The sequence below is a fragment of the Tinamus guttatus genome, unplaced genomic scaffold, assembly GCF_059628265.1.
Source record: "Tinamus guttatus ecotype Peru unplaced genomic scaffold, ASM5962826v1 Tinamus_guttatus_pri_ptg000327l, whole genome shotgun sequence".
Classification (NCBI taxonomy): Eukaryota; Metazoa; Chordata; class Aves; order Tinamiformes; family Tinamidae; genus Tinamus; species Tinamus guttatus.
This window is the reverse complement of record NW_028288861.1, coordinates 6,398,918-6,411,230: the sequence shown is the minus strand read 5'-3', so window position 1 is coordinate 6,411,230 and position 12,313 is coordinate 6,398,918. Positions and strand designations below refer to the sequence as shown.

Genomic DNA, 12,313 nt, shown 5'->3' with positions numbered 1-12,313 from the left:
TGAAAAAGATGAGCTTAATACTGATAAGTTTCTGTTATCAGTGTGTAGTGCAATTCTCCCTCCATATTAAGTTGTTCCATTTAGGCTTCCTTAGAGGTATTAAGAAGCACATAAATGCAGAAGCTCTTTGTAGCAGCTGTGTGCTAACAGCAGGTGATTTTGTGGTCTGTAGTGACTACGTGCTGTTTTTTATGTAGAGAAAATGGCTAATCATTGTGCCCTTGTCTAAGGCATGCTTCATCATCCTCAAGTACTTTTTTGGCCAAAGAATTCTAAACATAGAGCTGTCCCCTAATAAGCTCAGTATTGGATTGAACAAGTCTGATTTGAGAACTATTGGCAGGAGGAGCTGTAATTATTAAATTTACTGAAGAATGAGGCAAGGTACTGTAGTTGGCTTTTTGTCAAATGGCTGTGGTCTTATTAGTAAAAAGTAATCATCTGCTGGGTCAGAATGAAAGAGGCTTCGAAGGATTCATTCTGTCCTAATTACAGTCTCACCTATACATATTATGTAAAGCTAATATTTAAAGCATTTGCCAAAATTAACTTCCACTGCATGTTCTATTACAGTGTAGTGAATTGTAGTAGCTTTTTTATGCCTGGCATCTTTTGTATTCTGTAATAATCTGTAATTATGGGTTTGCAGCAAATGCTGTGTGGCTTGTTTAATCTGACAATCTGAAAAGACAACCCTGAATAGATTTCTTTTTAAATGAATGCTAGTTACACAAAGGCTTAGCATCGATATCTTCATTTTGCATTTCCGTACATGATTGGTTCATTTATGATTTCTTGTTAAATTTCTAAGTAAACGTAATTTCAGATGTTCCTTTTATCTCCCAGATAAGTTAAGGAAGCCCCCATATGGTTTTTAAAGTTTCCGGGCTCTGGAATTATAAGTCAGATTGTGAAATTTAATTGGCAAAGTACATTATAATGCAACCCTGGCCTTGCGGTCTAGGCACTTCTAGCCCATGTTGCCAGGCAGAGAATGAAGTTGGCAGTTCTAACCCGTCAGACAGCATCTGTTCCTCTGGCACTGCTGGAAGAATGATAAGAGTAAAGTTGGTGAGTAGCAACCTGTTGGGGGCTCAATCAAGAGAGGGGTCAGTTAGCACAAGGTAGCAGCACAGCAGCATGCCATGGGTCAACCTCTTATTTAGCAGAGTAAAGGTGCTGTCATGAAATCTTCTTGAAGGAATGGCAACGGGTAGGATGCCAGCTGTAGGGAAATAGGGGAAATTGTACAAAAGACAGGATGGAGGTTGCTAAGCTCATTCCTTGGTTCATAAAGAAACCTGGAAGCACTGAAATAGCATTACCCTAAAGGCTCAATTCCACCTTAGTGCTCCAAAGACAGCTGTGTATCAGCCCGATAGGCATGACTGACACACGGTGTTATGCTTCCCTTTGCACAAGGTCAGATCCATCACCACAGGTTTTATGGAGGTTTACCCTCATGATTTGATATGGGACAATGAGGGTAAAGGACTTGCAGTGACCCTGTGTGGTGGAGACCGAATCTGGGAAGATCTGTTGAATTCTCTCAGGATGGTCACTGAGAGGAGAGGGCTGTTCTCATCTCTGCTGTAGGAAGTTTCCAAGTGCTAGCAGTCTGTAATACCTAGGGTTATCTGTGAAACTGTGTCTTTGTCCTCTGGGAAAGTGAGAGATTACATTCTAAAATACATAAAGAATAATTTTGAAATGAAGTGTTAAATATACTGGTTTTGCGTTGAAACCTGAAGGACATTTTAGCAGTTAACAATCAAGGCTGCAATAGGAAGTTTTTCCTTTATCACCAGAGCTGGCAGACAGCAAGAAGTATGAGGTGCTTCTGTACAACTAAAAGGCTCATGAACACGTCCTCTTGGTAGTATCAGCAGCTGCTTCATCTAGCTACAGTACAGGAATATCAGTGTTGTTTGTGCTATTTGATTGGACTTAATTAGCCTGGATTCAGGGTCACACTGATAGAGTTACAGTTTCTCCCAAACTGAAAGGAGCCTAGATGTATGCTGGGTATTTTGGCCTTTCTTGTGCCATGGCAATGGGCCTACAGTAGCACAGTTGTTAAAGATGGGAAATCTCCTGGGTTACCTGCTTCTCATCTTGTACCTGTAACTGCAGGATTGTGAACGACTGTGAGCCAGACAGAGAGTGAGACTTCTCTTTAAGCACTAACTTAAGTTATTGATATTTAATGATGCCAAAGTTTAGGAAAAATATGGCTGAAGTTTTCATCATCTGTGTATAAACAAAGAAGGTAGTTTCATAAAAATAAAGTGAAACAAAAAGTGTTATATGCCTTCTAATGTCGATATCTATCAAAAAAAGACTATTGAATAAAGCCTACTTGGATAGAAGTAATATTTTTACGGGATTTTTTTTTTCAGTAGTAGACAAACATTTAGTTTTCTGAAATTATTTCTGTGGAAACCTTGGTCTTCATAGATCAGAAATCTGATAAAGGGAATCATGACTGGAAGGGAAGCAGTTGCACTGCTAGGGTACAGCTATGCAACAATTATTCATTTCAATACTTTTCCTCTTTTTCATACTCATTAAAGAAACATGTTTTTAAATATATTTTGTAGGGGTTGATTTTTTTTTTTCCAATACCTTTCAATATCTGATGTAAAGTCTTCCCCCATCTGATGTTCGGTCTTTTACTATTTTTCTTTTTAAAGAAAAGGAGACAAAAAATGCAGCTTCTTAATGCAGCTTCCAGACTAGAACAATTTGTGTTTGGTGAGGACATTTTAGAGAGGGTTTGTTTTGGATCTCCCTGTCCCCGAAGCTTAAAATTAGTAAGGAGTGAGACTTCCATAAGCTATGGAAGTGTGTGTGTGTGTGTGTGTGTGTGTGTGTGTGTGTGTGTATAAGGTAAGATCAGCTCTAAGAGAAAAATTTCCAGAGAATGATTCATCCTATCTCTCTAGCTTGTTTGTTGAACGGAGATGAATCGCTTTGTGAAGGTTTGGTATTCTTTTAGATAGATAAAGTTAGGAGAGTTGCATCTCACCCTCAGTCTTTGCTTTTTCTTTCTCCTGCATACCTGTGGTAATTTAGATACACTGCACAAGTGAAAGGGTCTGTACTACTGTAAGTAGAGCAGAGATGTGTTCACTGATAGTATGTTGGTGGAGCAGCATTCCAGACTGCTTCAGTGTGTGCTGGGCCAGCCTACCCAGCAGAATTTGTGATATAGCAGTAATGGCTGGAGTTATTGCATATTTTGATATGCTGCCCCACAGCATGATTTAGATGCTTTTTTCCAGAGTCCTAATATGTTAAGTGCCCAGTTGCTCCTGGATGAGTGCTCTGTGGTAGATGTGAGTAGACCGCTCATTCACAACATAAAAACATCCTAATATGGAGATGTGCATATAGGAGCAACTTCTGAATATATACCCTTTACCCTGTGAGATCTTTAGGGCCTTGCCACCAAACAACCATAGTAATGACTCATATGCTACCAGTTCCTTTTTTCTTCTTCTTTTTTTTTTTTTTTTTTTTTTTTCTCCAGTGGAACTTCAGGGGAGGCACTTAAGCCTTCTCAGTGTGAGTTCAGGAGGTTGGGAAGGTCAGTCTTTCCTCCTAATGACCTGACAAAAGCGTTACCTGTTCTGTCCAAAGTGCCAAGTGTTTGGCACAAACATCCTGGCAAAGCTGAGCCAGTAGCTGCATTGTCCAGGCATTGATTAGTGCTGCACTGGTAAATTATACTCCAGGTATCCTTGTTTTTTTTCTTTCTGTGTTGTATAAACTTGCTTACATTCCTTCTTGCGTTTCAGCAGATGGCACTGTAACTTAATTTCCTTGTGGGCTATCAATATCTGGACATTTAATTCAACTTTACTGTATGTTTTTAAGTGTTTCTTCATTTTTAAACCTCAAGGTTATAGATAGTCAAAATAGATTTTCAGTATTTGTTAACTTGACCCTACTGTTTAATTTGTTTATAATTTTTTTAATGAATTTGCCACTGAAATATTTAAGTTTACTTGGATTTTGGGGCAGAATAGAAATTAATTTTGCCAGTTAATAAGCGAATATTTGCAGACCAGATCTAGTACTGTCTAAAGTTGTGAAAAGGACAGACCTTTCTAAGTGTTTATTGCATGCTTTACTTAAACCATGCAAAAAATACACAACTTATTATTGATTTTGGACCCTATTGCAGAACTGCATGCATTCAGTATTTCATAAGCTAAAGACCTGTCATGACAAACAGCATACAGTACAAATTTTTCTGTATTTTGATAAGTAAAGCCAATTAAAGCACATATGTACCTTAAACAGGAAAAAGAAAATAAGTATTAGGTTTTTTTCTATATGCACTATAAAGGGGGATGATTTATTATACCACAGTTAAGTCTCCAAGAAGTTAGATTCAGTAAATACTGAATAAAAAACCAAGTTTATTTCAGAATATGTTTGTTTGATAGCTTTTTTGATGAGGAAAAAAACAGTAAAAAGTGTTTCTGCTGTTTTGCAGTCTTTAAAATAGTTTAAAATACACTATGTAATTTTGAAGAATGCAGTGTTAGTTTATTTTCCCCCTGTAATTCCCAAATTTGAGGCTTCCAGGTCCTGTTGCAAGAGGGAGATGCGCAGTATCTGCTTTGCCACATTGATCCTGTTTTCTCTTCTACCTGTCATCTTCTACACTGTAGTACTTGCAAGTATGGCTGTTAGCAGCGAGCACCAGGAGCAGTTGGGAATTGTCTGCCTTATGGCTTGAGTTACTTTCAGGCCCTCTGTGCTTCATGAGTAACATAAATGGGTTTGATAGAAGATTGCAATAACAATATCATACTAGGCTATCAGGGTTTGGTACGGACATGATGAAATTCTGTTTGCAAATTTAGATAGATGGTAGATGTATACAAATGGGAAATATGCAACAAAGAAGAGGTGGCAACATCATATTTACATACGAGTACATTTTACAAGATTATTTTTACATGAAATAGGTATGGTTAATTTCGGTTTCACTCTCCAAGATTTTCCAGGCTGATTTTTTTTCTAGTGCTATGACAGCATAAGATTTTTGTTTTGTCTTTATTTTGCTATTGGATTGTGTTCAATGTGCATATATGATACTTCAGAGTGATCCGGTGTCATTGCCTCCTTAAACCGCAGCTATATGATTCCTTGAGAAGTTAAAATGGATTAGATATTTTGTTCATATTTGTTTCTTGTTTTTCACAGAATAATGGTGTGTGTGAGTATCAAATCCATTGTTGTTTCGGAAAATGGACTTCTTATAGTCTCTACTTCATCAATAATTTAAGATTTATTTCACTAGATTAAGCAATGCTGTTGAGTATTTTAAAGGAACCATGCTGATCACAAAAGTATGATAAGGAAGTTTGTTAGGTTGTAAAACTGTTAGGATTCTTCTTTATTTATATCGTTATTTGTCTTGCTGTTCATGAATAAGACTACTATTCTTCGGAATATATATTTTTGCGTTATTGAGTTCACTTCATCCAAATCCTGCTGTGCTTATCCTTAGCTTCAAACTCCCAAGGAAAAAGAACCAAAAGAAAATATGTAAAACCGTGTTGTTTTCCCAGCTGTCTTTTAAACCCTGTATTCTTTTCTCTTGCAGTGAAAACTCACATCCAACAAGGACTAATTTCTGTTGCTGCTCGTACTGTGATAACACATCTAGTCAACCACTTAGGCCACTATCCGATGAGCGGAGGTCCTGCTATGCTAACTAGTCAAGTGTGTGAGAACAATGACAATCCGTACAGTGAAAGCCCTGAGCTTTCTCCTGAACTTTTTGAAAACCCAAACCTGCAGTTCTTTGTGCTAAACAATACTTCCCTCGTGTCTTGTATACAAATCCAAGCGGAAGAAGACATGCCTGGAGGAGGACTGTCTGCTGGACTTGCATCCGCTAATTCAAATGTCAGAATTATAGTGCGTGATCTGTCTGGCAAGTACTCGTGGGATTCTGCCATTTTGTATGGACCATCATCCTTATGTGCATCTTCCCAACAAACATCTTTTGCACTTTCTTTATCTCACCAAGAAAAAACAGAAGATACTCTTTCATCTTACGAGCATGTGGAGGATGTGTCTGCGAGGGATGGAACTACGCTCCAAGTAAACAGGAAATTTAGAGACACAGTACCGACATGGGATACAATTACGGATGAAGAAGATGCCCTTGATGAGCTCTTACAGTATTTAGGTGTTACAAGCCCTGAATGCCTACAGAGAACTGGTGTTTCACTCAACATCCCTGCTCCTCAGCCAGCCTGCATCTCAGAAAAGCAGGAGAACGATGTCATTAATGCAATTCTGAAGCAGCATACCGAAGAGAAGGAGTTTGTGGAGAAACACTTCAATGATTTAAATATGAAGGCTATGGAGCAGGAGGAGCCAACCTCACAAAAGCCCCAGTCAGCGTTTTACTACTGCAGATTGCTTCTCAGTATACTGGGAATGAATTCTTGGGATAAAAGGTAAAAAGAAAAGATAAGACCCGGTGTTAAAGAACTCTCTATTTTTTTCAGTTGTGCAAATTCTTGTTGTGTAATAGTAGTAGTTGGTCATAGAGTTAGTTAACCAGTCCTACCACAAGCTAGCCATCAAAATTAAGACAGGAGGAATTTTGCAGCCAAGGGGAAGTTGGCGGATTCTTCTGCATTTCAATCTGTCAGTTAGATAGAAGGGAGGTTACTATAGCCTTTATTGTCATTTCTTTTTATAACAACAGCTTGAGGAGGAGTGCTATGCTTTCTAATAATCCCTTCACCAACTCTACTAAGGGATGTTACATGGATAGAGAAGACATCTTTCTTCTTATTTGCTTGTTCCTGCAAAGATCATTCATTTTCTGTACCTGACCGAGGCTCTGCAACAGTCTCATTCTCAGCTGTTGCGCTTCTGTGCAGGATCCTGTTGCTCTGCCTGCTAAGAGCTTGTTTGCATGAAGCCCAAAAGCATTGCATCCATGTTATCCCACTAGAAGGATATTTGTCCCCAAGCATTTATTTCTACATTGGTAGTGTTCGAGCATTGCCTAGAAGAGTAGGAGACAAACCATGTTCAGCAACAGGAGCATTTTCTGTGTTTATGATATCTTCATTATTTGTATGTGGGTGTACTGAGGTGTATGTGTGCACATGCAGGTGAGTGCATACACACACTTAGCATCCTAGGATTTAAGGGTCTTTACTTGCCATAGCTATCAAATTCCCTATGGCAGTCACTGAACTATTTTCTTAGTTTCAAGTGCAATGGATGTTCTGTAGAAAAATAGACCTATGTCCCCGAGATTGCTGGAATCCGATGAAATCATCCGACTCAAGAATTTTGATGTTTTAACGCTTTATTGTTTGTGCCTTTAATTCCTCAAAGCAGTCTGTTTGCATAGTACTGCTCTTAAACTGGTTTGTTTGTTTTGTAGGAAACATCTCAAGCCAAATTAAAAAAGCAACAACAAGCAGTATGAAAAGTGCCCTTCTCGCTGTAACATTATGTTTTTTGTTTAAACTGTTACGGCTTTTGGGTGACCAGAGAACAGTGCTATGCTCTGTTCTCTTCTGCAGTTCAGAAAAGCAAAAGCTCAGCATTTAATGCTGTCATTCCCTAGGATGGTCGATTATGTCTTGAGTGTCTTTTGTCACTAAGCACACATATTTTGGCCTAGTAAAGTGCAGATTATATGTGCCTCAAAGGGAGTTCTGTCCATTCTTCTGTACAGAGGAGATTGATCGCAGCTGGATCCAATAGTTTGCTAGGAGAAAGTGGAAAGTAGTAAAGGTTTTTCTCAGGGCTCTAATGGATATAGAAGATTTCCTAGAGTAAAAAATTGCTTGTACATTTTTGAAAGATATCTTAATCATTTTATAGAAAAGGGCTGTTGAAAAGGCAAACACATTCATTGACTGTTTCTCAAATGGGCCTGAAAATGTTCTTGTACCTTTCTTGTACTGCTCTATATTCATTGCTGAACAGGTCATAAAAGTGTTACAAATTTCTCTATTTAGAAGGAGCTTTCATCTCTTGAAGAAAAATGAAAAGTTACTTCGAGAACTCAGAAATTTGGACTCAAGACAGTGGTAAATTCTTTTTATGACTACTTATTTTACGGGCACTTGTAGTTAAATGGTTCTGGTTTATATGTATGCGAGACTTTAAAAAAAAAGTGAATGATCCTTGTGTTTTGCGCTTTCTTTGGAGGTATTATTTGTAGAATAAAATTCTTCAGAGTATCATGAAATAGAATAAACTTCAAGTAAGCTATAAAAATTATGAACCTTTTGGTTCATAACACAGAATAGTTTGGGCGGGGAAAATATTATTTGGGGAACAGGGTGGTCTGTTTTGCTTGGAGACTGAATGCCTTCAAAGTAGCCTGAGAAATTGATTGTTTCTAGGAGCTGATTTTTCATGCTCACAGTCATATCACTTATGAGTAACGAGTCAGACAAGTGTGAGAAATCACTTTCAGTTGCTCCAGTGCCTATATAACCATTAGGATGGCACTTAGAGTACTTAATTCATCTGCATAAGAAGCGTTTGCTATGTGGCACATGGTTAATACGTAGTGTAATGTAAATAAGCTTCTGTTGTAGGAGTTTTTCTGAACCCCAGCTATTCCTTTAGCAGTTGGTTCTACTTAGCAGCACTCTCTATGATGAAAGGGCATTTGCAGGGGTTAATGCTTTGGTGCACAGCAAAACTTCAAGCTTCAGAAAAGACCAACTAGAACAGGCAAAATGGGAATATGGAAAGTATGTGGAGAAGCCACGTAGGTTGCACTGTACTTGCACTGTTCTTTTCTCAGTTTTAAAAGCCATGCTGTGTGTGTCTCTTGGTCTGCATGTTGGCGAAGGCTCTGGCGTGCAGTGACCATCCTGTGTTTTACAGCCGAGAGACGCACAAGATCGCAGTGTTCTATGTTGCTGAGGGACAAGAAGATAAGCACTCCATTCTTACTAATACTGGGGGAAGTCAAGCCTATGAGGATTTTGTAGCTGGCCTTGGCTGGGAGGTATTTATTGAAAACAAATTTATTCTCAGTTTGTTGTTTACAGATAAAATTATATGTCACTCTAGATCTTCTCGTTCTTTGGATTGTTGTTATTAATCACAAGTCCTGAAATATACTGTTTTTGCAAGTAGGATATACAAAGAATTCTGGTTTTAGTTTCATTACCAATACTAGTTATTTATAGATGATTTTTTTTTTTTAACTTAGAGAAGTCTGTGCAGTCATAGATGATTCAATAATATGCACTCCTGTACCTGGCTTTCAGGACACTGACTAGGGTGCATTTTGATTGCCCTGTGGGCCTGCAAAGTGTTAAGTCCATGAAACTTTGAGTTTTGCTCAAATTTGGAAATCTAAAAAGTTAAGAGCATCTCTTACTTTTCTTGTAGGTACTTAGTCGCTCTTACATTCCCTTCCCCCTGCATTCCATTGCAGCATATATCTGTTCACATGCTTAGCAGGCAGAAACACGGTGATATACTTTATCATCTCTATAGAACTGCCACAGTTTAATCACTAGTTTGATAGTGTTAAAAGGGTTCCCTTTTCTTGATCCCCTCTTTCTGACTATACAGGATTAGCTGTCATTGTAGTGACAAAGTTTAGCTCAGATGTATCCTACAGAAGTATGGGAATCACTCTGCTCTGTTGCCTGTATCAGTAATTCGACACTTTTTCTGTTCCTGATTCAACTTGTCTGAGTGTCCGTCATCTTTGTTCCTGTTATTACTCTTCAGGAGGGGAAGAAAGCTACTAGATTAACAGTGGGGTTTTGAATCTGTCTTTTCCATAGGAATAGAGGAAAACTGTTAAAGCTCTGCTGGCTCTATCACATGATATTTTCCCTAAAACATCACATTAGTTTTTTCAGGTATCCTCTGTCAGTGGGTTAATTTTAGTAGCTGGATTAAACATTTGCTAATTTAAGTTAATATTTCATGAGGACATATCAAATTTTAGCTTCTTGACATTAAATTCTGTTCCTGTTATTAACAAAAAGCAAACACATCCCCTGTGGGCTGAGATTAAATGTATTCACATTTGTGATATAACTTTCTTTTTTAGACAGTGCTGCAAAAGTGAAATAGCACATTAAACATGGTCAGTTATTTCGGCATTGATTTCCTGTAGAGCTAGCACTTACAAACTTATTTATTAATTTTCAATTAGCTTCCTTTCTGTTTTGTTTAGTTTTTTCATTTCCAAGGAAAGAATATTTCTCTTGAAAAAGATACAGAAGGCAAGTTGAAATTGCCTAACTGTCATACAGGAGTTCTTCCAGAGCTAGTTCAAGGCTGATGTAATATCATGGCATTTTAAAAAATTTGGAAAGCACACAAAAGTGACAAAATCAGGACATAAACACTTCCCCTTTCTTCTCTATGACCTTGTCTTTCTGTCAACATCTGTGATGGTCATGGGACATAGAGTGACACTGCTCTGCAGTTGATTTCCAATCTAATTAAGGACTCTGAGTTCTTTCAAAGAAACATAATTGTATGTTTGAATATATTGTGAAAAGGGCTTTTAATAAAAAATAAAAACTTCATCTAAGGAATGTTTTTATCACCTGATTTTTTTTCTGCTTGTGTTTCCTGGGCTTTGCCCCTAGGTAAATCTCACAAATCATTGTGGTTTTATGGGAGGACTGCAGAAAAACAAAAGCACTGGATTGACCACTCCATATTTTGCTACCTCTACAGTAGAAGTAATGTTTCATGTATCAACAAGAATGCCTTCTGATTCGGATGACTCTTTAACAAAAAAGGTAGGTATCTGAACAGGAAGCTTTTCTTTAGTAATAAACCAGGGGAAGAAAGAGAGAAGTCATTCTAAAAGGAAAATTCAGGGACTTTTTCTAAAAAATCAAAATATCTTAATGCCTTAATTTTCTGATAGTTCTGATAGTATCTGATAGATAATTTTCCAATCTAGTACTTTGAGACTTCAAATGCAGATTAATGAATTCTTAGGATATTTGAATATTCTAATATTCCATTATTAGAATACTCTTGGACTATACTTTCTAGGATGACTTGTTCACATAAGAGTTATGTGATGTTTATTAATATTTTTAACTTTTAAAAATAAAACTTAAAAATTAAGAATTTAGTTGTATACAGCATATATTGCTTTGGACCAGGCACAAATGCTCAACAGTGATGTGGTCTCTCACATTAAGAAAAAGATGATTTTCTGTATTGGTATTTTTTTTCTTTAGAATTTAATAAATTCCACATTAGTGATAATAAGTTAAGGCCTCAAACATGTGTCCTAATATAAATGAACAATTGGCTATCATTAGACTGTCCCCTGTTCTCTGTACATACATCTTCAGATGTGTTAATCCATTCAGTAGACAAGTTAATGAGCGCTGGTTGAAGTGTAATATTGGAGGCACTGAAGCTGGTTGACCTCAGCATGGAGCTTAATACTTGTAATTAAATTAGGTAGTAGACAGTTAGTATAGAGAGAAATAGCCATGCCTCTGGCAAACTTCAATTATTAATGACTTTTTTGTTCTTTGTGTTCAACTTGAAGGAAAAAAAATGTTATTGTTATTATAAACTGGCTATGAATTCCAACTTCTCATGGTGGCATTTTAGCCTTTTTTTTTTTTTTTAATTAAAAATATTTTTTCTCATGTGCCCAGTGCTGCGTCTTTTCTGTTTTTTATTTCATAAAGTGTAGTCAGGGTAAGACCTTAGGTTGTTAAATGATTTATAAATATGTTTTAAAAGAAAAAATAGCTAACTTTAAAACAAGATTGTTGCTCTTACTGTAGTCCTGTAAGTTGACTGACTTTTCTATTTTTTTAATAGAAACTTGGTTTTCTAAAACATAACTTAGCATTATCCTTGCAACGGTACTTTATAACCCGCTTGAATGAGAGCGTTAGAAAGTGCTGACAAGGGAAAAGATGGATCGTAGTGACGACTGACTCATTTTTCTTAAATAATTTTGCAAGAGCTGTAGGCTTCAGCAGAACACGCGGGGAAAGTCTGAGCCTGCTTGCAGGAGCAGTCCGCATCTGCGTGCAGCTCTTCCAGCCAGCTGCAGTTCAGGGCTGGTCCAGGTCTCACCTGATTTTGCTTGGGAAAATAGTGTCAGCTGGACTCTTTGAGCAGTTTGCCTTGGGCATGTTTTTCTTCTCTTCTGCCCACAAATTTAGGATACTTGAGCTCTGGGTAGATATGACAGTAGAGTTTCTAGACATCAGAATTTCGGGACTATATTCCTAGTTTAGCTGTTGATGAGTGTTTATTCCAGTTACTTTCTTACTGGGTG

The 12,313-nt window shown here is 37.5% G+C and overlaps 1 protein-coding gene across 2 annotated transcripts in view; it reads left to right on the top strand.

The window, feature by feature from the left end:
* The window catches only part of RALGAPA1 (Ral GTPase activating protein catalytic subunit alpha 1), a 117,924-nt gene that overhangs the window by 69,991 nt on the left and 35,620 nt on the right, over nucleotides 1–12,313 (top strand). For both annotated transcript variants that reach the window (XM_088529283.1, XM_088529282.1), the window contains exons 33-36: nucleotides 5,624–6,488; nucleotides 8,019–8,090; nucleotides 8,902–9,025; nucleotides 10,638–10,793. In XM_088529283.1, the coding sequence (XP_088385409.1) occupies nucleotides 5,624–6,488; nucleotides 8,019–8,090; nucleotides 8,902–9,025; nucleotides 10,638–10,793 (1,217 nt within the window). The remainder of the gene's footprint in view (nucleotides 1–5,623; nucleotides 6,489–8,018; nucleotides 8,091–8,901; nucleotides 9,026–10,637; nucleotides 10,794–12,313) is intronic.